Below are 26365 nucleotides of genomic sequence, written 5' to 3' on the forward strand. Positions count from 1 at the left end.
ATTTATTTACGGTAGCCTTAAACATACCGCCGGTTTATATATTTATTATTATAACTCCGGTTGGGACTTTTTGCCAAAACTTGATTCTAAAATGGCGTTGGCGTTCGCCTCTGTAACTCTGACCCAAAGTGGAGCCCTTTGTTCCACTTTTGGCGGGCTTCTCCACAGAAGCCCTCCAAAGTGGTGCCACTCTGTCTGGGGTACTTAGGAGGGGTGGAGGGGGATTTAGGCACCCTGGACTGAGTTACCTTGGTAACTCAAGTCGCACTCCGTCCTGATTGGCCCAAGTGGTGAGCCGGCCGGCTCACCACTTAGCATGTTTGAGTGACAGCTAGGCTGGGTGAATGGGGGTTTGCTGCATAAAAGCAGGGCTTTGGGGACTGGAACTTCAGAAGTCGCCACAGGACCAAGAATCCGACGAGGGAAGAGCTGAGCCGACCTGCTTCGACGACACCACCCGGTGGAGCCCTGCTGAACCGTCTCACCACTTTTTCCGACGACCGAGGAGAACTCTTAACGGAGTGGCTCCTTCCCTTGACTGGTGGGGACAACCAGTTTTCCCCTTCTTTCCGCTTCTCGAGGTATCTCGTGGCCGCCTTGCCCGTGCCAAGCACCCCGGCAACCGGAATACCACACTTTTACCCCTAACCGCGAAAGTCGGTACAACCCTTTAACCGGAGGACTCCGCGGCTGGTTTCTTCCCGGGCAGTGCAACGACCTTCTTCTTCTGCTCTTCAGCGAGAACTTCTTCTCCCCTGACCGACGTCGAGCCGTGCTGCCACTGCCTGGAACAACTGCCACCGCTGGAGGATCCTTTCCGCTTAAGGTACCGTGTTCCGCCCGGCTCCCCTTGCCACCGACTGTACGGGGTAGATTTAGCCCCCGGCTTTCGAACCTGGGAGTGCCTGGGACACCCTGGCTAAACTTTCTAAGCCACTCTAAACTCTTTCTAACTCTTTGCAAGACTTTGAATCTCTACTAACAGTGTGATCTTGGGCACATTTTCGCTCCGGCTACTCTAAGAGTGGGCCCTGCCTAGTGACTTTTGCTCACCTGTGACTTTGTACTTCTTTGAGCCTATTGCAAGTGTTCTGGACCTTAGAGTGGTGTGTTTAACCTATTTCTGTTTCTTTTACCCCTTTCTTGAACCTACTAGAGTGTCATCTAACGTTAAGCACGCACCTCTGTTCGAATTATGTGGTGTTAACCTAGAGTTGTCTAGATAGGAGTAAGGGTTGAAACTGCTTTCATTATAACTGTGTTTGAAGTGTTTACTATATTTTTGCTAGAGTGATTTCAACTTATGTATGTTTAATAAATAAATAACTATATACTTTTGAAACCAAGCTCTGGTCAGTGTTTGCTTGTGCTATTGTATTTGAGTACCTATGGTGTATACTTTACATACTGCCTAACTCTTCTTGAGGGAAGTCTGACTGCTCAGCCACAGCTACCAAGTAAATCTGGGTGGTGCAGACTGCCACCAAGTGGGTTTACTGCTATACCTGTAGTCTTAAATCTTTTGCAGTGCTCCCCAAGGGAACTGCACAGGTTTCTGCCTAACACCCACAAGAAAGAGGACGGAAAAAAGAATAAAAAGGATCATGCTAATAATCCCCCACCAAAAGAGGGCCACAAACATAACAAGGGTACATTCCCCCATAAACAACCTTCTAGGGCTAGTGAAACCTTTGGGCCCAAACCAGAGGGAGGTTATCAGAAACACCCATCCCAAAAGACATTTGGGAAATGTGTGGTTTGTGGGTCTGGTGACCATGTGGATGAAGATCCCAGATGTAAGGGTAAAGCTTCAGGGATCCCCTCTCTCAGCTTAACATTCACACATGATGTGGATATTCCCATGGCAGGGGCTAGCTTTCACACTCAAGCTGAAGAACCCATTGGTGTTCAGGGTAGAGTTTCTTAAGTATCTCTGGGACTGTGGGAACAACAGAACATTGAGGTCCATAATTCCATTCCCGATACTACTAAAGAGTATTATAAAGACAGTGCACTTGTGAATGGTCAGGACACCCCTGCTAATAGAGACACTGGGGCCTTTATAACTGTGGTAGATGAAAGTTTCTTTCAACCTGAGGAAGTTGCTAAGGCTCCCAAAAGGCTTACCAAGTTAGCAGGAGTCCCAGTCCAAATGTGCCCCGTATTGCCAGCTATCATTAAGTGTAATGAGATGACTGTAACAATTCCTGTAAGTATTCAGCCCGAAGTACCAGGAAGGGTACTGTTGGGCAATGATTTGAAGGCGTTAGGTGTAGTCTCCAGCACACCCAAACCCCCCCCTCTAAGAAGACGAGGGAGTTGACAAGGAAAGCCAGAGAGGCAACCTTAAAGGATCTTCCATCTGAGACCAAGGGGAAACCCAGTGTCTCTCAAGGAAAGAAGGGCCCCAAGCCCAAAACTTCCACAAGGAAAAAGGTTTCTGTTGAAAACCTAGAGGTCACCCCTGTGACCCCACCAACAGCTGAGGCTGAGTTGGTGCCAAAGGAATCCCCCGAAGAACCGTTTTCTGATGAGTCAATGGAAGAGGAGATTAAACCCTGTATAGAAGATCTGGATCCTCTAGACCATCCTAAGATGCAGACTTTGCTTGCAGAAGGTGGAACCTCAAGGACAGACTTCAGTAGGGGATATAGAGAGGATCCCTCTCCAGAAGGTCTGCATCAGAAGGAAGCTTCCCAGAGTGAAGGGCAAGACCCTGGGAAGAATAGGCTATATTTGGAAGATAGACTACTCTACAGCGAGACTATGGAGTCTATTCCAGGAGACTGGTGGTACCCCAGGAATTGAGACTCAAATTCCTACAGTTGGCACATGAACTCCCCTGGCTGGTCACTTAAGCTCTAAGAGGACGAAGAAGAGCATCTCGTTGTACTTTTACTGGCCTAAGATGGGTGCAGAGATTGAACAACACTGCATGAGTTGTCACACCTGCCAGTTACCTGGTAAAAGGTAGAGCCAACAATGTGGCTCCCTTAGTGCCTCCCCCAGAAGTGTGAGTTCCTTTTGAGAGGGTGGTGTGAGAAACCAAAGGGTGTCTCATGCGCTAGTCCTCAAGGACATGTCACCCAGGTGGCCAGGACATGGCCATCGCTTTTGGATACAGTTCCTGGGGGTGGACCAGTGCGGGAGGATTACCTAGGTGAGGGGTCGAGTGGTGAAGCGACCGATGGTGAGACGCAGTATTCCTCCCTTTCCCATACACATGACCCATCCTGTTTTATAGGATTCTCCAATGTCCCATTTCCCCCCGCCCCCTTTTTCACACAAACACTCGGCCGAGGAAGAGGGCAACTGAGAGTAAAGAGGCTGACCCTTACATATCTCATTGGACATGGCCCACTTTACGTGCATACATCCGATACTAATTAGCTCTCCCCACACGGATGAAAGGCAGAACCTAGAGACACACTCAGAGCACGGTGGAGCAAGAGCAGTACTTCCAGGGCAAAGGCGAACCTACTGGAGCAGAGTATTAGGGAGAATTCTCCTAAATAGCTAATTTCCCTTACTTAATTAGTCCCTCAGCAGCTTTGCTGGATTTTTAGGATTTTTTTTTCTCCATCTGGTAAGAGTGAGAGCCTTTTTCCCACTCATGTGTTTTGCTGTGTGTGTTTTCACTTTTGGTGTGATCTTGAGCACTGGAGCCTCACCTAATCCATGGCCTCATATTTTCATGTGTGTTACACAGCACCTTCAGTGCAGTGACACAGGGTTGGCTTTCAGACCGCCCCAGAAAATGGAGTGGGTGGGAGGACTACTGTCCCCCAGAAAAGGGTAAAGTTGCCATTAACTTTACTTTAGTCACTTTAAACCACAGACCCAATACACCCCATTTTACATGGAGTATTGGAAAGGGTTAACTCTTATCCCTTTTTGTCTGTGCCTCTTGGAGCATTGTTTAGCTCCCTTTAAATTAAGACTTGGCTGGTGGCAGTGGTAACTACCCTAACTTTTCTACCGCGATTATCTTATATAAACGTGGTGATGTTTTAGGCTATTATATTAGCCTCGAACATAAACCCGCTTGACCAAATACATTTTATTTTGGCTCTGGTTGGGTTTATTCACCATTTCTTTTTGTTAAAGTCTTTCTCGTGTTTTTCTCTGCGCGCCAAACCAGGGATGATTCCTTTGTTCGCTGTCTTTTCGCGGGCTTCTGCACAGAAGCCCTCCTTAAGGCGCCTTAAAGTCTAGGTAGGCAGAATGTGAGGGAGGGGTCTTCGGACCCCTGCCATGGGTTCCCTTGGTAACCCAAGTCACACTCCTGTTTGATTGGCTGAGGGGACTGTCCTTGCCAGGGCAGCCACCCTGCTGCATGATTGACAGCCAAGCTGTATGAATGGGTGAAAACTGCATAAAAAGCAGGTCTTTGGGAATGGAAAGGCAGAGTCGCCACTTGAACGAAAGAACCAACGAGGAACTGGCAGAAGAGGACCCCTACAACGACTGAACTGCCTGGTGAAGCCCTGCTGCAGGTCCGAATCTTCAGAATCCGACTACAGAGAAGATCCTCCAGGAAACTTCTTCCTTTGAGCTGGAGGGACCAACCAGTACGCCCAAACTGCAAGCCAGGACCCCTCCTCTGGTCGAATTTGCTGTACAGAGCTACATTGGGCCGGATAGCCAGGAAGGTCAGACCCTGCTTGGGTTTTAAGGAGCGCTCCTTTTATTCGTTGCTTTGCTCTGCTGCTGGTTTCTTCCCTGGGTAGTGCAGGACCCTCCAGTCTTCCTACTTCATGTCAGTCCAACAGTCGCTTCAGGAACCGTCAGCCTGCAGGAACTAGCAGGAACGTCCCCCTCAGCTACAGCTCCCTCTCAGTTTTAAGGTAGTGTGCAAGTCCGGTTGTCCATTTCGTTCAACCGCAGTGAAAGTGTTTGAAATCTTTCTCCAATCCGAGGGCTTGTCCTTCTCTTCTCTTTGAACTAACTTTTGTGTCAACCAACCTCGCCCGGAAACCACGCCACAAACATTACCGCAAACTACCCTGAACTGTGTGATCTTGAGCAAAAGACTTTTGACCCATTGACTTTGGCCCTAAGCCTTTTCTATCTGATGTCCTCACTGAAGTTCCTCTTGTTCAACTGCCCTGAGTACTTACCTGTTGGTTTGATCTAATTTCTAATAACTTTTGTCTTTCCCTCCCTTTTAAATTGCTGGAGTGCCAGTTTGCTCCCACTTCATTTTTGTGAGCTTAACTTGTCTGGAATTTTAGGGAAGTGGTATGGTGAATTAAGATTGTGATTTTTGACTTGCTTATAATAGTGTAATGTTATACAACTGAAGAGTGAAATAAATGTATATGTTTTTACTTGAAAACCTTGAGTCATTGTTTGCCTGAATCATAGTAATTGCTGTCCTTTGTGTAACTATCTTGTACTGCTCACTTACTCTTGAAATAAGTCTGGCTGCTCCGCTACTGCTACCACTTTAACAGTGTAGTACAGGCTTGTAACAAAGGTGAATTTGTAATGTCAATTGTAGTCTTAATTGTGTGTGGTCCCAAAGGGTACTGCATATAATTCTGCGTAACAACAGTTTCCTGAGGAAAGACAAATTCAGGATGGTGACGTTGAGAGAGATTTACCACGCTCTCGAATTTCAGGACTGGCTGGTGTCGATAGACCTGCAGGACGCTTATCTTAATGTGCAGATACACCAAAAGTACAGGAAGTTCCTAAGGTTCCTCGGTGCTACCCTTTCGGTTGGCCACCGCTCCAAGGGTCTTCACCAAGCTCATGGCTTTAGTCACAGCTCACCTCAGGAGATACAGGGTCCATGTATTTCTGTACCTGGACGACTGGCTGATCCGGGGGAAGTCGGCGGGGCAGGTTTTGGCTCGTATGGAAGACACCTGCCTACTACTGCACAGGCCGGGCTTCTCCCTCAACATGAAAAAGTCCTATTTGACACCAGTCCAGCGGCTGCAGTTCATCGGAGCAGTCCTAGACACTCGGGTAGGCAAGGCTTTTACTCCCAAGGAGAGAGTCAGCAACATAGCTCAGATGGTGCATTTTGTTTCCGAACCACGCCACCCTTCTAGTGATTCCCTTCTTCCACCTTTTGGGTCTCATGGCCTCCTGTATTTTCGTAGTGCCAGGGGCCAGACTGCGTATGAGATTCCTTCAGTGGCTCCTGAGGGACCAGTGGTTTCCGTATCTGAGAGCACTCATGGATCACCTCTGTGTCCAGCCAGGTAGTCCGTGAACTCGGCTGGTGGAACACCCGCAGCAATCTCTTAGCGGGGCAACCTTCTGGCCTCAGGCCCCAGTGGTCACGGATGCGTCTCTGAAGGTTTGGGGCGCCCACTGCAAGGGTTTGCAGGTGTGCAGCCTTTGTTGTCAATCAGAAGCCAGCTGGCACATCAACAGACTGAATTTGCGAGCCATCATGTTAGCCCTGAGGGCCTTTGCTTCGTCTCTCAGATGGAAGCATGTCCTCGTTCTGACGGACAAAACGGTGGTCATGCACTATCTCAACAAGCAGGGTGGTGTGCACTCCCGGGCCCTCTGCACAGAGGCGATACAGCAGTGGTTCTGGTTACGGGAGAACCAAATCTGAGTCTCAGCAGTTAATCTATTGGGGACGGAGTACACCGCGGCAGATGCTCTGAGCAGGCAGAGCATGGTTTCACAAGAGTGTTAGGTGTACTGGGAAGTCTTAGAGGAGGTCTTCGCTCTCTGGGGTACCCCAGCAGTGGATCTGTTTGCCACAGAGTCCAACAGGAAGTGCGAACAGTTCTGCTCAAGGGAATTTCCAGCGAACGGCGCACTGGCAGACACGTTTATGGTGGATTGACCTTCCCTCTCCACTACGCCTTCCCTCCATCCTTGGGTTCTCAGGAGGTTGAAGACGTTTTGAGCGACCATGGGCTTGATCACCAGGGATTGGACGAGGACACTGTGGTAGTCCAATATGTTGGATCTGACCATCTGTCCGCCTCACCGGTTGCCTCAGCATCTGGACCTCCTGACCCAGTCAGAGGTTTGAGTGTTCCACCTGACCCTGGATTCCCTCAACCTACATGAGTGGCTCTTGAGAGGATGAGATATGATGACTGGGACCTCTCAGAGAATGTGCTTGAGGTGTTGCTAGCTGCATGCAGACCTTCTACAAGATCTTGTATGCGTGCAGGTGGAGAAGATTTAAGACGTGGTGCAGGGAACACGAGATTGACCCTGTCTCTTGCTCTCTCCTCCCCCCCCACAGTAATGGAGTTCCTTCTGTCACTGGCTTCGTCGGCCTTCAGGTTACCACAGTCAAATGGTGTAACGCTCACCTGAAAACTCTGCAGGAACCCTCTGGAACTCCAACTGACTTCTACCTTCCTGGGAACTAGACACTGAATTTCTGTGAAGAAAATAACAATTTCCCTTCCTTAGTTTTCTCCTGTAAAACAGAAGGTCAAAACTGGTAATATGGGAGCCAGCAAATATCTCACCTTGGTATTTAATTAGTTGAGCTCTCCATCCTGTTTTATACAGGGGCGCAAGTTCTGAAGAGGGGACACTGATAACAGTTTCTTTTGAAAGGGACTAAATGGCACTAAAACAATGACATAAACCCTATGCTAATTGAACCTAAAAGGGGGCAATAAGCTGAGGTGTAATGCAAGTGTAGAATTACAGAAAAAACTACCTCACTACACTACGAGTCGGAAACAGGAAAACACCTTATCACTGAGCGTAATAGGAACCTTAGTGTGACCAAAATTTTCTGACTAAAATATCCGCTTCCCAGACAAAACTCCACAGGAAAAGGGCGCGAAACCGCCAAAAACAACGTAATATCCTGAAGATGCGTGAGGAATTCAAATAACATTCATCCACAATTTCAATGTATCTGATAAGGCAACAAGGCAACAAAAACGAAGCAAATGCATTTGCATATAATAGGTGTACTTGCGTGAGAGAAGACTGCTACGAACTGAGAGCTGAGGAGAACGCTATGACAGGACTTCAACTATGGACTGTGACTGAGCCGGGAAACGGCAGCAACTGGAAAACACAGGAAGGGAGCTGATAACTAATTAAAGTTACTCAAGGAATGAATGTAATTTTCTGTGGACAAGGTATATTGAGCGGTGACAGGGAACGGAGGTATGCGGCGAGCGTTCAGTCTGAACTCAGACAAACGACGCGAAGCGTGAGCCTCCTGAGGGGCGGGGCTTAAATAGCTGGCACAAGAAAACTAGACCCGCTAACTAACTGACCAAAGGAGCCACCTAGCGGCCATTAAAGAAACTCAACCAACCATTAATATGGGGAGTTAGAATCAATAACTAGCTAGGGCAAATAAATTCCCTATGAACCTGCAACTCTTAGGACAAGTATGGGAAAATAAACTAACCTGTGGTCATGACAAATGGTATTTGTCAGCCTTGTTTGTGTTCAAGAGTTCCCCAGACAAGATTCCTTCTTTACTAATCCGGTCATGGCCCAGTAACTGAAGGGCTTTCTCTATACATTTCCGCCAACACCTTTTGTTGTCCCAGATTGGGATCTTAATCTGGTTTCGACCTACTTGATGGCTCCATTTGAGCCTATCCGCTCATGTTCTTTACGGCTGTTATCCCTTAAGACAGCCTTCTTTGTTGCAATCACATCTGCCAGGAGGGTTAGCGAGCTGCAAACTTTGTGCTGCAAACCTCCTTTTCTAAGGTTCTTTCGTAAGAAAGTCTCTCTCAAAGTCAGGCTCGGGTTCCTTCATAAGGTGGTTTCTGAGTTTCTCCTGTCCCCGTCTATTGATTTGCCTATTTTTTATCCTCGTCCACATCCCTCGAAAGAGGAACAGCAGTTTCACTGCCTTGACCCCAAGAGAGCGTTAAGCTTCTAAATTGCACTCACTCGGGTTTCGAAGTGAGACACACCCTGTCTCCTTGGATTATCTTGAGCATATCCGAGCATTACCAATCGGCAGGCAGGGAGCTTTCAGCGGACATCAGGGCTCACTCAACCAGAGGGGTTTCAGCCTCTATGGCCCTCCAGAGAGGGGTTTCTGTTAGGGACTTATGCCGGGCAGACACTTGGTCATCATTACATACATTCACCAACCACTATGCATTGGATGTTGCACAGGGAGTTGATGCACAGTTTGGTAGGGTGGTACTACAGAATCTACTTGTTTAAAACTTCTGCCCTGCTCTGTTATTCTAACTGCTTGGGGAGTCTTATCAAGAGGACAAAAACAATCCATTGAAGGAGAAATTACTCACTGTAATGATCTTTCAATGGATTCTTCTCCTGAAGATCCATCCCCGCTCAGAAAATTCTGTGGCTTGTCGCTTCTGAGAAGGCATCTGGTGATGGCTCTTAGATGACCGCTTCTGTCTCATTTAAAAAAGTAATTGTTGTGTGGGATCACCCTTGGGATGTATTCTTGTTACACTTTTTACCAGCTGATTAGCCTCCTTCTGTGGTTTTTCCTTCTGCAGTGTTCATGCGCGGGGGTAGAGGGAGGAACTGAAGCATGGGTTGTAGTGATGTGCTATATATACACAACACCTGATGTCACTTCTAGGCCCAACAATCGAGCCGAGCAAGACGGATCGACAGCCAAGTTGATGTGCTCTAGGCCCCCTGGCGAAAAGTTTCTGAGCAATAGAGCTGATTTATGGATATCTATCAAGATGAGGAATCTGCGGGATAAGAATCCATAGCTGGATTCACATGCAAACCCTCCCTGCTGTAAGGAGGGCATGGTATCAACAGTATGACGGACATAAGTGACCACAGTTCAAGGGTGTTTATTGAACCTTCACAAGGGTGTGATAAACGCCTTTCTAAACCTAACTCTATAGGTGGGAGCAAGCTACAACCATCAAATAATAATGATGCAGTCCTATTGGTGTCTTGTCAAAATAAAAGGGCCTATTCTAAAAAACCTATTGCCAATCTTTACCGCTAATTTAGAAATAATGTGTGGGTAGTCTTCATGAAAAAGAAAGAAGTGTTCTTAAAATGATGTGTCTGGATGTTCGGGATGTTGTTCTCCCTTGCCCACGTTTGCAGTGTTAGGGAGAATTCTCTGTTTAGGCTGAATTTCCTAACCTAGTGAGTCCTCCAGCAGCTTTGCTGGATTTTTGGGGTTTATTTTTTTCTCCTGCCAAGAGTGAGACTTTTTTACCCTCACTCTTGGACATGATTTGAGTGTGTTCCTTTGACTCTAGATGTGTCTAATGGGCTATGGGGTCTTTTACTCCATAGGGCTTCATGTGTTTTTGTGATGTGTGTTACACAGCACCCTCAGTGCAGTAACACAGGGGTCATAGTGACCCCCCAGTATAGACTCCATACCCTGGGACTGACTACTGTCTCCCAGGGCATGTAAAGTCACCATTGACTTTACTAGTCTTGAATTCTGAACAGAACCAGTACAACCCATCATATTGTGGACGTACTGGCCGGGGCAATTCGATTGCCCCGGGGTCTGTTAGTCGAGGGGGCACGTCTCCGTCCCCCCTGATCGAGTTTTGGCTGGTGGCAGTGGATACTACTTTTTATATTCAACCGCGAATATTTCTCTATGGGATTTTCCCATTGTTCGAGGCTACTATCTTTATTTATTTAATTACGATAGCCTCGAACATACCGCCGGTTTATTTATTTATTATTAATTCTCCGGTTGGTATTTTTTGCCAAAACTCGGTTCTAAAATGGCGTTTGTGTTCTCTTCTGTGACTTCAACCCAAGTCGAGCCCTTTGCTCCACTTTTTGGTGGGCTTCTCCACAGAAGCCCTCCAAAGTGGTGCCACTCTGTCTGGGGTACTTAAGAGGGGTGGAGGGGGATTTAGGCACCCTGGACTGAGTTGCCTAGGCAACTCAAGTCGCACTCCGTCCTGATTGGCCCAAGTGGTGAGCCGGCCGGCTCACCACTTAGCATGTTTGAGTGACAGCTAGGCTGAGTGAATGGGGGTTTTCTGCATAAAAGCAGGGCTTTGGGGACTGGAACTTCAGAAGTCGCCACAGGACATAAGAATCCGACGAGGGAGAAGCTGAGCCGACCTGCTACGACGACACCACCGGTGGAGCCCTGCTGAACCGTCTCACCACTTTTCCCAACGACAGAGGAGATCTCCCGCTGGAGAGTCTTCTTCCTTTGACTGGTGGGGATAACCAGTTTCACCGTCTTTTCGCCTTCCCGACGCATCTCGTGGCAGCCTTGCCTGTGCCAAGCACCCCGGCAACCGGAATACCACGTTTTACCACGACTGCGAAATAAAGGGTAATACCTTTAACCGGAAAACTCTGCGGCTGGTTTCTTCCCTGGCAGTGCAACGACCTTCAGCTTTCCTCCAAGTCGAGATCTTCTCTTCCCCTGGACGACGCCGAGAATTGCACCCGCTGCCAGGAACCACTGCCAACGCTGGAGGATCCTTCCCACTTAAGGTACCGTGTTCCGCCTGGCTTCCCTTGCCACCGACTGTACGGGGTAGATTTAGCCCCTGGCTTTCAAACCTGGGTTAGCCTGGGACACCCTGGATAAACTTTTCTGAGCCTCTAAACTCTTTTCGAACTCTCTGCAAGGCTTTCAAAGCCTAGCGTAACTGTGATCTTGGGCGCATTTGTGCTCTGCTCTCTCTAAGAGTGGGCCCAGCCTATGGACTTTGGCTCACAAGTGACTTTTGTTCTTCTGCCTTGCTAAAAGTGTTCCTAAATCTTAGAGTGGTGCATCTTCACATATTCTGCCTTTTTCCCTCCCTTTTTCATGAATTTATTAGGAGTGCCATCTATAGTTAAGTGCTCACCTCTGTCTGGAAATAAGTGGTGTTAACTAAGACTTGTCTGATAAGGAATAAGGGTTGTATATATCATAATAGTAACTGTGTTTAGAGTGTTTTACAAATAAGAGTGCTGGAGTGTTTCAAACAGTGTGTTTTTAAATAAATAATTATATACTTTGATACCAAAGCTCTGGTCAGTGTGTGCTTGTGCTATTGTATCTGAGTGCCTATTGTGTATACTTTGCATACTGCCTAACTCTTCTTGAGGGAAGTCTGACTGCTCAGCCACAGCTACCAGGTACATCTGGGTGGTACAGACTGCTACCAAGTGGGTTTACTGCTAACACCTGTAGTCCTAAATCTTTTGCAGTGTTCCCAAAGGGAACTGCACAGGTTTCTGCCTAACATACAGCACGAGGCAAGGCGGTTCAATTGAGCAAAGCACACACTCTGGCTTCTGCAGCATGAGGATACAGTTCCATTACCAGCATCAGGACCTTCTGTATCCAAGTCTCTTTACTTCTTAAAAAGTCTCTTGATTCAGAGGGCCTGATGTACAAAAACAAGATGGAAAAGTTATTTGGGTGTTCACCATGGATCCCCCTCAGCCGGACTCAGATCCCCTTATTACAATGTTCATAGAATATTCTTTCTCAGGAGACTCACAGTTCATTCCGGATCCCCCTCATCCAGGCTTAGATCCCTTTCTTTTACCCAATTAGTCTCCATCAGCCAGGCTCAGACCATTTGCAGCATTAAACCATTAAGACTTTTGAATATGCACAGGGTTTACCTTGACCTTTTGCAGGACCACTTCGATCTCAAGATTCCCTTTTCTCACACTTGGCATCCGTTGGATACCTAACCGAGACTTTCAAATGAGCACCCACGTGGCACTGGACCACTCTGTCTAACTGACCCTGCTTTGTTGTAGGAGCGGAGGACAGTACCACAGCGGCAGTCGCTCCTCCCCTCCTTGGTTTTCGACGCGGGAGAGCCTCGGTTACCTCCGACACACCGTGCAGGTTTGATCAGCTTTAGTTCCTGGTCTTAGGTTTCTTACATTCCAAGGTTCACGAAAGTGACAGTCTTTAAAGGTCAAGGGCACTTCCCTCCTTGCAACCCACTCTGGTCTCACCATCTTTCTCCTCGTATTAAACTGCCATCCTGGAACTGCTGTTTCCTCGTGTGTTTGGCCTTGTGCTTTCGTGCTCCACTTTTTATCTGTGTGGGGAAGTTTGATGGAAGTCAGGTTTGTGTAATGATCAGTAATTGCCTGACCATTGTATTGGGACATGTCGGGTATACGGCTCTGGTGTAGGTCCGTTTTTCGATCACCGTGAGCTGTCCATTAGAAAGTGTTTGTGCTAGTGTTTCGGGAAAGGGGGGGGTTGAATTCCTAGGTATCCTACCTGGTAGGATGGGGAAAAGGTGTTACAGCAAAGGGGATACTGCGTTTCACAATCCGGTGTCCCACTTCCACTCCCCGCAGACCACTCATCCAGGTGATCGTCCTGCACTTGTCCACCCCCATGAACTGGATCCAAAAGCGATGGCTGTGTCCTGGCCACCTGGATGACAGATCCCCGAGGACTAGCGGGTGAGACACTGTCAGATTCTCACATTTCTCTACGTTGGTCTTCTCGGTTCATTCTGCTTCTTTACATGCTTACCAAATCTGAAGATTGCCACCAGGGGTGGAACTTAAGGAGAGGACTGTCATTGGATCGGGGCAGTACGTCCCAGAGAACAATGATTGGTTTAGAGGAGAAATACAGTGTTAAAGTGAAAGTGAAACAGTTTTTTCATTTACCGGGGAGACCCAGCCTGATGACTGGTAATATTCATGCTGGAGAACAGGAGTTACAGGCAAGTAACTTGTTCCTTATTTCCCCCTCACATTGCAAGACTAGAGTAGACAGAAATTCTGTGTCTTTGGTACCTTGCTGTGGAACAACCTCCCTCTAAATATCTGGATGGCTGAAATCTTAGTTGCCTTTTGGTCAAAGGTTGAAAGCCCATATTTTCATTAAATTCGCTTTTCTCCCTTCTCTATGTATTTAATGAACAGCTTTGCCCAGATACAGCTTGTACTTCCATGTAAATAACTGTTTTGCACATTACAAATATGGCAAATCAATCAATGCTTTCCTGTGGTGCTTTAGTAATAGGTATACCTGTAATACCTCCTCCTGTTAATTCTCATGATGTTTGCAGCATTGCAGTCCTATTACTCCTACAGTTATGCGTGCCTGTGTTGCCTGTACCTGTGTAATCCTGCGAAGCCTGCCGCAGTGCATATCCGCATTGCATGCAGTAGAGCTTTATCGTGATAGTGCCTTATTTGTTTATTCTGCTCCATTGATTGCCTTGGCAATTACAGTAAATAGGATGTAAGCACAGTGTCAAAGTATTCCATAGTTTTATAACAAGGTTCTCACAGTACTGAGCAGTGTCATTTTGTCATAGTTAAAATAATCTATGCTGCTTGTATCCACAAAATCATTTGATGTTCTTAACTAATTTGTTACTTATTACAGAAATATACAGGGAATGACATCAGAAAAAATCCAACTTAGCAATGAAACATATAGACAGGTATGTTTTTTGTTATCTAAATTTATATATTTACGTATTTTGTGTACTCACATGTCACCTGGTGGCCACTTCAGAACACTGTGACAGCCTTGGGCTGTTTCAATTGATGACAAATGCCGAACAGATTTGTAGTGGCCAAATGTGTCCATTCGTACAGCGATCTGACAAATGTTATTTTTGCTAAATTGTCTGAAAGAAGCCGTTTCAGCTTCTAGGCCTCAATCGCTTCTTGGAAACTTTGTGCTTCTTTCTGTAGGGCTCTCTTGGAAGGATCAGGATAGTCACAGAGGCAGACACCTTTTTCACGATTTATCTTTGTTTGGCTTGATTGAAGTGGGCTTGAGTGAAAATAAATAAGTGGCTGTGTCTCAGGGTTCTGAGTAACTGGTATTTTGTTTCCAAAGAGCAACTGTACTGGGGATTTTGTTCCAGAAGGCTCGTTGTAAGGTGCAGCATGTCTTGAATGCCATTGCAAAGTTGCAGATGTGTTGTTGTGTCTCTTTATGCCAATGCATTGCATGGCTGTTTCCGGGGGTACAATTCACCAAAATGCTTGGGGTAGAGGAAGTGAGATTACATCCTAATGGATTCCTTCATCCCACATAATTTTCATCTGTGATATTCTTTCTCCAGTGCCAGCTGCTTTCAGAATCTTTTTTTTGCCTACCGGGAGGAGCAGTGGTTAGCCGCATTAGCTTCACTCAGCTCTACATGCTCTGTTCCGGATGTGAGTTTGAGACCGTTATATATGGAGGCGCTGTTCGGCATGTCCTCTTCTCATTTTTTTTCACGCACTCTGTACACTTTGGGGAATGCTGCTATTTTTTTTTTGCTTTTGACTGCATCATGCCAAATGTGGCAAGTCCTCAGGCTTCAAGCTGATAACCGATTGTAGGAGATAGATGCCTCGTTCCTATACCCAGAGGATTTGTCTATACTGCCTGGGGGGAGAATACAAGACACAGGATTGCAGGTGTTTCAGCCCATGCACTCAAAGACCTTCCGGGAGATTGCTGCCAAACTCTTTACCTTTTGCGACAGATGTGACAAAAGGAGTCTATAGAAGTTGCCAGTTGCAGAGCGTAAGAGAGAGGAAGTTCGATTCCCAACAAGAAGGCGAAGTACCACAAGAGGACCTGCTCACCAAGCGACTCTTCGATCCTCCATTTTTCACCATAGAAGAAGTGGAGCCACAGATCCCTTGACTCCTTGGAGGATTTATCCCTTCCTCCAAGTACAGTTTCCAACCCAATCCTCCCTCCAGAGGAATGGGAACTTGCAGCTAAAGATTTTCGACATCTTTGGCAAAACTCCAGGGCTGATGACTTTGGTCTCTGCACTGGTGTTAACCCAGTGCACAATGCTTGAAGGAGCGAGCAAGGACCCCTCGTAAGATTGTGAGCTCATGTCTATGGGCTGAGCCCCAGCTCCGAAGGTCTCTGACCCAGACCAAACACCATGATGTCACGTATCTCATTGAGTGGCTGTGAAAGTTGACTTGCGCCCCCGAAAAAGTCTGCCCTTCCATTTGGACTACTATTTTAATTACTCTAAAATGTCTCTAGACTCAATCAAGCCAAGTGACAAAATAAGATGTAATAAGTTCAAGATTGTTATGTTTGTTATGTTATGTTATTGTTATCAAGCGCACATTCACCCGAGGGCATCATGGCGCTACAGAGAGGGAGTGCCTGTAAAAAGACAAGACGCCAATATTAAAACAACAGTTTTTTCAACTTATGCCGGAAAGTGAGATGATCTATCGTCTCACGAAGAGGCAGGTTGTTCCACCCTTTTGAGGCCGCTACTGAGAACGAGCGACCACCTTTGCGAGTGAGCCTAAAGCGAGGTACCGCCACACAAGTCCGTTGAGAACGGAGGGCGCGAATAGGCAGGTAACGGGGGAATTTGGCTTACAGGTGTTAGGCAGAAACCTGTGCAGTTCCCTTAGGGACCACTGCAAAATATTTAGAACTACAGGTGTTTGGCGGTAAACCCACTTGGTAGCAGTCTGTACCACACAGATTCACTTGGTAGCTGTGGCTGAGCAGTCAGACTTCCCTCAAGAAGAGTTAGGCAGTATATAGAGTATACACAATAGGTACAGAGACACAGTAGCACAAGCAAACACTGACCAGAGCTTTGGTGTAAAAGTATATAATTATTTATTTAAAGACACACTTGTAAATGTTGAGTTATGGAAGCACACAAGTTTGAATACTTTTAAAAGAACCACAGTAAGGCAGGATAGGCAGAGTTCTACTGGAGAGCAAGGAAGTCAATTGCAAGGCCCAGCTCTTGGAGAGAGCAAGCAGAAGGGGTCCAGGTTCACACAGTGGGGTATGCCCAAAGAGTCTTGTAGATAGTTCACACAAAAAGGATGAAATTAAAGTCAGAAAAAGTTAGCTAGGTTGTCCCAGGCCAGCCCAGGTTAGAAAGTCGAGGCTTTACTGTCACCCCGAACGATCTGTCGCAAGGGAAGCCAGGCGGGACACAGTACCTTAAGTGTGAAGGAATCTCCAGCCGGGGCAGTTGTTCCTGGCAGCGGATGCAAGTCAGTGTTCTGTCCAGAGGAAGAGGAGGTCTCGCCGTGGAGGAAAGATGAAGGTCGTTGCACTGCCAGGGAAGAAACCAGCCGCGGAGTTCTTCGGTTAAAAGGTACTACCCTTCTCTTTGCGGTAGTGGTAAGCCATGGTATTCCGGTTTCTGGGGTGCTTGGCACGGGCAGGGTGGCCACGAGATGCTCCAGGAAGGTGAAAAGAAGGCAAAACTGGTTATCCCCACCAGTCACAGGAAGAAGACTCCCCGGACTGGAGATCTCCTCTGTCGTCGGGAAAAGTGTTGAGACGGTTCAGCAGGGCTCCACCGGTGGTGTCGTCGTAGCAGGTCGGCTCAGCTTGTCCCTCCTCGGATTCTTAGGTCCTGTGGCGACTTCTGAAGTTCCAGTCCCCAAAGCCCTGCTTTTATGCAGCAAACCCCCATTCATTCAGCCTAGCTGTCAATCAAACATGCTAAGTGGTGAGCTGGCCGGCCCACCACTTGGGCCAATCACACAAGAGTGCGACTTGAGTTGCCAAGGCAACTCAGTCCAGGGTGCCTAAACCCCTCCCACACCCCCTGTGGTACCCAGACAGAGTGGCACCACTTTTGGAGGCTTCTGTGGAGAAGCCCGCCAAAAAGTGGAACAAAGGGCTCGACTTAGGTTGGAGTCACAGAAGAGAACACAAACGCCTTTTTGAATTGAGTTCTGGCAAAAAATACCAACCAGTGAATTAATATTAATTAAACCGGCGGTATGTTCGAGGCTATAAGAATTAAATAATTAAAGTTGGTAGCCTCGAACAATGGGAAATTCCCATAGAGATATATTTGTGGTCGAATATAAAAAGTAGTATCCACTGCCACCAGCCAAAACTCGATCAGGGGGGACGGAGACGTGCCGCCTCGAACAACAGACCTCGGGGCAATCGAATTGCCCCGACCAATACGTCCACAACATGATGGTTTGTACTGGTTTATGTTCATAATTTGGGACTAGTAAAGCCAATGGTGACTTTACATGCCCTGGGAGACAGTAGTCAGTCCTAGGGTATGGAGTCTATGTTGGGGGATCGCTACGACACCCCTGGGTCACGGCACGGAGGTTGCTGTGTAACCCACATCAAAAACACATGAGACCCTATGGAGTAAAAGACCCCATAGCCCATAAAACACATGGAAAGTTAAAGGAACACCTCAAATCATGTCTAAGAGTGGGAGTAGAAGAGTCTCACTCTTAGCAGGAGAAAAAAATAAACCCCAAAAATCCAGCAAAGCTGCTGGGGGATTCACTAGGTTTGGGAAATTAGCCTTTACAGAGAATTCTCCCTAACAGCAGGTATTCAGCTCCAGTGCCATAGAAAGGCCCTGTGCGCCAAGCGCATGGATTTGAACATAATCCGCTGAGCAACGGGAAGCCAATGCAGTTGACATAGCAGAGGAGTCGTGTGTGTGTCAAAACGAGGGTGGATAATAGATCTGGCGATGGCATTCTGTAATTGCAACCGCCCCGTCAGGTGGGCAGGTTGGGCCAGATAAAGTGAGTTACAATAATTCAATACACTCAGGACCAAAGCCGCAATCATGTGCCTGGTTTACAGCCAGAATAAAAGGGAGAACCTTCGGAGGATCTGGAGTTAAAAATGACCGGATTTACATACCTAACTGACCTGTTCCTCCATGGTCGGTGTGGCCGAAAACCACACACCAAGGTTCCGTACGGACGATACAGGTATTTGAAGAGGACCGAGGGATGAGGGCCAGAAATCAGCCGTCCAAAATAGTTGTGGACAGGAACCTCGGTTTTACTTCCATTTAGTTTCAGCCAATTCTGAGACTTCCATATGCCTAATTCCTCACGGCAAAGTTTGAGACAAGACGCCGTTTCAGTTTTAGTTAGATTGAGGCGAACCGAGATCTGGGTATCATCCGCGTAAGAATAGAAATTGAACCCATGAGCAGCCATGAGGAGCAGGAGATACCTTATATAGATTTTAAATAAGATAGATGATAATGCTGATCCCTGAGGGACTCGGGGACTCCACAAGATAGAAAAGCAGGAGCGGAGCGAAAAGGAGGAAGAGAAACTGATTGAGAATGATCCGCAAGGAACGCAGTAAACCAGTGCAGCACTTGGCCAGCAATCCCAGCCTCAGAGAGCCGGTAAATAAGAAGAGCATGGTCAACAGTGTCGAAGGCAGCCGAAAGATCTAATAACCGAACTGCCCCTAGACCGCCCTGATCAACCATACACATCAGGTTGTCCATAACTGAATTCAGGACCGACTCAGTGCCTCTACCAGGCTGAAAACCTGATTGAAAAAGGTCGAGAAAGTGTGAGGATTCTAAAAATGCAGAAAGAAGAGGAGATACCAGCGCCTCCAAAACCTTAATCAGAAATGGTAAGAGGGGAAATTGGGCGATAGTTGGCCAGCACCTTGGGGTCGAGTGAGGGCTTTTTCAGCAAAAGGATGACCAAGGCGTGTTTAAAGGAGCATGGTATGTCACCTGTCGCAAACCAGAAATTGACAGCGGAAGTAGCTGTCGTGATTTCTGCCCCCAGCCCTCCAAGATATCAGGCTGGAGCCAGGCCACGATCACCTATATGGCCCCTAAGGGCTTCCATCACACACAACCCTAAGATTCACTTGGCATTGGACTTGCAATGTATTGTGGGCAAAATGGATGCCCCCACATAATCCAGTTCCTTGAACTGAGCATGCAGTCTAGCCTTTTGGGTGTGGTTCAACCCAGGGATACCTGGGATACCTAAAGGCTTTGCGTTTCTCTGCACCTGCAGCGTGACACTCACCATGCTAGTATCGGTCTCCAGAAGGCCTTCTCCTTTTCTCCGCATCCAGCGCTCCTGCAAGAACAAGAACAGCATTAATAATAGACTTACCTTGAAGAGCTTCCAGCGTCCATCCATCGCTCCCCCAGTTCTGTGGGCTGCTACGGCAGTGTCAGCTCCATCTCGGCACGCCGCATTCTAAGAAAGGATAAACAAACAGAAGAAAAGACATTAGTAAGCATTCTGCAAAGAGTCAAACACTTAGCTGAATTCAAGTCGCTCGGGGTAACTTCAGCTCTGGAGCGTCCCATCGACCTGCAAGGGGAAAAGACATACCAGGTTAGCTCAGAAGGCATTAGGAGGCGCCACACATTGTGCTTACTCACCGCACTTCATCCTCTCAGCTGACAGCCACGCTGGGATATTGCGGCACCTGAAAGGGACACAGAGACAAACGTTGGTTAATACAAGGAAGAGCGGGCAGCATCTCACACCGTGTTGTCACTCACTGTTTGTGCTCGGCTCATCTCGGCAGCACGACGCCATCTCCGAAACCCTCCAACACCTAAGGAAGGAAAGACACATTAAAGAAGAGACAAGAGTCAAAAGAACAGTTCATAAGACTCATTCTACTTACTGGTCGGCTGAAGTTACAGCAAGCGCCGACCGTCGGGCCCAAGCCAGTGAAGCAACTAGGCAGCATCGAGCCTGCATCATTCGACGCACCCCTGCACCGAAGGCAGGACGGAGAGTGCGCTACACAAGAAAACAAGGTGTGGAGTGGACAAAGGGGAAAGTTTGGTCCCCAGGGAAGAGGGGGGGTCAAGCAAGTGGAGTCAATAGAGAGTTAAACTCTAGCAATCCTGTGTTTCAGGCCCCGTCTTCAGTGGAACAGATTCCAGGGAAGGGTCAAGGTCGTAGGAGGTCCAGACAGGCTGTGTGGCGTCCCCGTGGATACCAGGTGAGCGTTACAGTAATAGATTCAATTATATCAATAGATGTTACCTGCAAAAGGACCAGGGCTATGGCATCGGTCGTGGAGGCTGATTTTAATTTCTGAATAGCATAAAGTACATCAGTGTTTGAAAAAAGAGGAACGGTAGACCAGGACCTTGTCGTAGGAGGAAGTATCACAGGGGCCAGAATCTTCATACCCGACTGGTAGTCAGTTTTTATGTTGTCGATAGTCAAAAATTGAGTCACAAAGAAGGTAGAGAAGGAGTTGCATAGCTCCTGAGAAGGAGGAGCTGTTTTATGTTCTGTCTTTGGAGTGGACAAAGATTGAACAAAGTCCAATAAGGCTTTGGGCTTATTAATAGCCCTGTCAACCGACTGCCCAAAATAAGATCGTTTGGCATTTATTATATTGGTGTGATATGCGGTAAACATACTCCGATAAAGAGATTTAGATTTCGGGGAATAGCATACATGCCATTTTCTTTCAGCTTGTCTACAGCAAAGTTTGCTTTCCCTTAAACCCTGTGAAAACCATGGTTCAGAAGGGCAGTTGCGCTGTTTACATAGCTTGATAGGTGCCAATGTATTTGCAGTGATTAGAAAAGCTGCTTCCAGTGTTGTCAGAGTGCAAGATTCACTGCTACAATGAGTTTGTAGTAAATTGATCAACTCCGGTTTGGGTAGCCCAGTCCAACTGCGTTTAAAAATAGCAGGTTTTTCAATCACAGTAGGAGAACTTTTTAGGGGAATAGAGAAAGGAACCATTAAATGATAAGACCACACAACAGAAACCAGGGTAGATTGCCCTGGGATTAAGATTGGAAAGATTAGCGGGGCAAAACATGCTTATAATTTGTACTCCAATAGTCAGGTCCCATTCCTCATAAGCTGAATGTTCCCAGTCAAATCGCTGTCTTGTGATTCCGGGGTTCCTTTTATTCAGCGTGGTCATTCTTATCAGGGTATGCTTTGAAATCTCTGCTTCTTTGAATGGGCTCCTCTGAGTGAGCTTGCCCGTAAGCAAATCACAAGTCCGTTCTTCCTTTGATTCTTCAAACAACAAACTAATTGCCTCTAAAAGAGTTGAATCTTTGATTGTTTTATCAACCAATTGGTTAACAGAGTGCCGAAAGGCTGTGGTCGGCATCAGAAAAAATCCTTCAATGTCAGTTTGGTTCAGCCGCGGATCTAGTTTGCGGCCCACCACACTTGTTGGTTTTGAACTCTGTGTTCGATAACAGCCGTTTACTCACGTTCATCGATTCTACCTTACTCCTTTCTTTTTGCTTCTCAATTTTGCTTTTGATACCATTTTTTTCCTGTTAGACTTCTTTTCTGTAATAGTTTACCTTCTATCGCGTTCAATTTCCAGACTCACATGATAGAATTAATACTCTGTTTAGCCTCTTGTTTTTTTTGTTGCATTTCTATTATTGTTCATCAGTTGTGTTTCCGGATGAGTAACTGGTTTCTTCTTTTTATTTCTTCTACAAGGATTAATATTGCTACTATTTCGTGGTCCCACGCTACATATGTGTTTATTATTGGACATAAGTGGGTCACAAGATGGCCTCCCGTTTTCTTCTTGCGTATTTGAGATTTGTCTCGTTTCTCCAAGTTCCCGATTTTCTCGAAAATGTTCTCAAAAAATCAAATCCCTAGAGTGAACATTTTCTGGAGATGGATTTCTTTTTTGTGTCTACAATGCATCATTCTTCAAAGGTTGATTTCCTGATTGTTCGCAACTGATATATTTTTATATGATACAAGTCACATTGGAAAGTACATTGGTGGCGAGTGCAAGTTGTGCCCCTCGAGCAGCCTTGCCTTCAAGGCTGTCAATGGTCTTGGCCAAATATTCCTTTGGCCACTGGACTATAGTGTCAGAATTGACTGAAAATCGCCAAGGGGTAGACATGATGGAGGGCTCCAATGCCTTAGGGCAGGATGGCAGAGATTCCAGCATGCCAGATCTTGCAGTCAGGCATTGACTCAGTTGCACATGCTCTGGCCACTGGTACAGTCGTCAGGAGGCACTCTTGGAGGAGGACCTCTGGGTTCACTCCAGATATTTAGGCAAAGCTCCTGTACATGCCCTTTGATGGGTGCAACTTCTTTGAAACCAAAGGCGACCTCCCCCCCCTTTCAAAAGTGTGTCATCCAAAGCCACAGCTAAATCCCTGGGCTGAGCTGGTCAGCAGCTCTCAGCTTATGCACCAAGGGGAAGGTGGTTTCGGCCCTTCTCCCGTTATTCTCGCAATGTTTAGGCATCTTTAGGCAAGCGGCAGCCATGCCAAACCCCCACCGTGAGCCATGTAAGAGGTTGGGGATCTCGGAGAGGGGGCTTTGCTGCCTCGGCAGTACCCTCTCAACCCCAGGGATGAAGCCCCTGTAAATAAGACTTCAAACATCATACTCCAGTGTGGGGGAGGATCTTGTTGTTCAGTAAAGAATGGTATCACACCACGTCTGATGTTTGGGCTTTGCAGGTTGTGACTTAATCATTGCTTCCCTTTTGTTTAAAGCCGTCCAGACCATCCTTCGCCCAGCCCCTCTTTGCCTCCAGACCCTTTCCTGTTTTAGGAGATCCGTCCGCTTTGAAAGAAGGGTGCGGTAGAGCGGGTGCACTGTTCAAAATCAGGTATGCATTGGTGTTATATTTACTGTCTGGCTCCAAAGAAAGACGGGGGCTTTCATCCTATTATGGAACTGAGGCTCTAGGACAAGTAACTGCACAAGGAAAAGTTCCAGGTTATTAATCTAACCAAGCTCCTACGAGCCCTTGATCTGCAGGACTGGTTGGTATCTCTGGACCTTCAGGATGTTCAGCCTTTCTTTGGCATCCTGGGTCTTAACCAAACTGCCGACAGTATTTGCGGCTCGGGTCAGGAGGGAAAACATACATATCTTCCCCTACCTGTACCACTGGGTAGTCTGAGCCCACTCCCAGGACAAGGATTAGGCACATCCGAGGACTAGGTGACAAACATCTTCCATATGGATCATGTCCTTAGATACCAGAAGATGGTTTCGGCCTCAGCCTTTCTACACCTACTGGATCTCAACCAAAGGCTAATGAGACTGTCATTGTCAAGATGAAGTAAGTCCTGTGTCCGTAATCTTATTCTGGCCCTCACACACTAAAACAACTATAAGGTTCAAAGGGCAATATTCCTGTTCTTCAAGTATTCAAAAGTGGTCAGAGATCAACAGTTCAAAATCCAACAAAAGGTTTTCTTTACAGACAAGGTTTACAGTTCTCGGAAGAAATGTCTTTCCTCGGTTCTTTGCATTCGACATCAAGATACTATCCGCATTGAATTAAGGGACCCAAGACTGGCTATGGGTTTACTAGGTATTGGAATAACATGCGGTCCATCGTCAAGTAGCTCAATCGTTATCAGTGCCTCTCCTTTTGTGAGAATGCCAACCCCATAGAAATTACGTCCCCAAAGGGGAAGAGGTCCCTCCACCAACCGCTCACTGGAGCACACCCTTTGGGGAAAAGGTCTGAGGATGCCACCTCTGGAAGTTTATGCAGAATCTTAATCCCTTAGGGACAGTTAACATCAGAATTTCCCTGGGGTGGTAGATACCGTTAGTCACTTTCCTTGATATGTGGGTTCAGTTTATTATTTTATTGTGTTTCATTCATATATTATGTTTTGATGTATTTGTCTGTGCTTTGATGGCCTTAGGGCTGAATAAAGTTAAACAACAACTAATGTCTTACTTGAGTGGTACACAAAACTGCTGAATTGTTGCTCATTTTATGTCTTGAGTACAAATAACCTCTGGTTCCAATAAAAATATTAGCACAATATTGCTAATCAAATGGGTTTGTTTTCTAATCAAGAACACTTTAATTAGCAAACTCTGCTACTGCTAATCAGTTTTTGAAAACTCATGTATGCCTTGAAGTATATTACCTATACATAGAAATGTACGGTACCTTGTGAATGTCCGGCTCATTTGAGGCCTTTAGGACAGAAACTTGTACAAGTAGGGCTTCGATAAGAGTATTGGAAAGTGTGAACCTCTGATCCTTGCTCATGATCCAGGAATGAAAATGGCACCGAATAGTGCAATCATGGACATATGAAATGTGGGTGATGTTTAGGAATGTACAATACGGCACTGCAGGTGGTATGCATGTACTGTACTGTTTTTTACATATCACTTAATGTCTTTTTTGAAGCGTGTTATGAATTGTATATAAGAATTGATGTATTTTCGATACTCTTAATAGAGTGAAGGTCCATTTTTTCAGGACTAGTCTCGAGTTCTTCCCGTATGATGATAGAGAGAGCTAGGTGAACGATTTGATGCACTCTGATAATCAGTCTCAATCCGAGCCCAAATTCAAGAAAGATTAAGTGAAAAGACAAAAATGTGTTACATGCTAGGAAACAAAGTTTCTGAGTGTCGGCTCCCCTCGCAATATCCTCAAACTCAAGGGCCATTTTGCTGCACTTTTATGCGTCTGTCTGATTTTATGGGCATAGCCAGTTAACCAGGCATCTCCTTTTTAGAAGACCGTTATATTACCTCTCTCAAAGCCAAGTAGCATCATGTGCATCTGTTAACATACGTTTAGGGCATTAGCCTATCCTCTGCTTGTTTCAGCAGGTACTATCCTTTGAACACTACTTCCCAGACAGAGCGAATGTTGGAGAAAATTATACACGAGTATTGATTTACCTGGTCACGTTTAACTGATTGACATAGATCTGTTGCCACGTCCATGCCACCTGTTCGTTTTAATCCTCCTCTATCCATACATTTTGATTTTGTTTTATCCTTAGTCTTAAAACCCCCACATTTTCATTAATGGAATCATAGTATAATACTATACTAATGGTTTGACATTTTGAATGGACATGAAGGTGTGAAACTACCTCAGAGGAGCTGGACTGGGGAGTATGCATTAATGTAGTATTATCTATTGTTTATAAATGACAGTTATATTATTGATATTTAAAAAGCCCAGACGTATGTCCTCAAGAGGGCATTAGGGCCCCGATTATGATTTCAAGACAGCAGGCTAGTTGTAATGGGGGTGCAGAGTACATGCACAGTTGAAATATTATATGGTAAAGAGATAACTAACGTGCAACAAAATAGTCAATCCAGTGCAGAACAAAAAAGCTTTTTTTTTTTTTTAAATGTTCTCATTGTTTTGTAGCAAGTCCCTTTGTTGCCCACAGAATTGTAGTGTGTCCACACATTGTGAGTACATATGGGTTTAGGAGTAAAATCATGACTGCTGAATAATGTGTTCATAATTGTGTGTTCTTTCATATTTGTCTTTTCTTACTATGACTAAATGGTGCAGCATGATTTGCCCCCTTTACCCAATAGTGTTCTGCTAGATTCTCCTTCAATGATATGTCACTCTGTGAACCTGTTTCCATTTCGTACCTATATTTATTCAGGTGACAGCCTTGCTGGAGCTGGTGCGTACATGTAGTGAGCAATCTCCGGAAGCTGCAGGTCTGTACTACGATGAACTAGCCAACTTGGTGCAGATTGGACATTTGAATCCCCAAGTGATGGTATGATCACTTTCATATTAAACAGCGCTCTAATAATTATTAAACAAAAAAGGTGGAACCAAACACACATTGTTTAATATGAACATGTTATGAAATAAGTGTCTACTCTTCCATCCAGAATGCACATTCTATCACAATGCTTGTAATCTTTCTGGCACCTTGGAGCAGGAACTAAAACTGTGTTT

At 46.2% G+C, this 26365-nt stretch overlaps 1 protein-coding gene across 5 annotated transcripts in view; it reads left to right on the forward strand.

Moving 5' to 3' along the window:
* The window catches only part of FANCD2 (FA complementation group D2), a 2923540-nt gene that overhangs the window by 1166991 nt on the left and 1730184 nt on the right, over positions 1–26365 (forward strand). For all 5 annotated transcript variants that reach the window (XM_069644087.1, XM_069644091.1, XM_069644090.1 and 2 more), the window contains exons 20-21: positions 14282–14339; positions 26061–26180. In XM_069644087.1, coding sequence (XP_069500188.1) covers positions 14282–14339; positions 26061–26180 — 178 coding nt within the window. The remainder of the gene's footprint in view (positions 1–14281; positions 14340–26060; positions 26181–26365) is intronic.

The sequence above is a fragment of the Ambystoma mexicanum genome, chromosome 2p, assembly GCF_040938575.1.
Source record: "Ambystoma mexicanum isolate Mex_15411 chromosome 2p, UKY_AmexF1_1, whole genome shotgun sequence".
In the NCBI taxonomy this organism is placed as follows: domain Eukaryota; kingdom Metazoa; phylum Chordata; class Amphibia; order Caudata; family Ambystomatidae; genus Ambystoma; species Ambystoma mexicanum.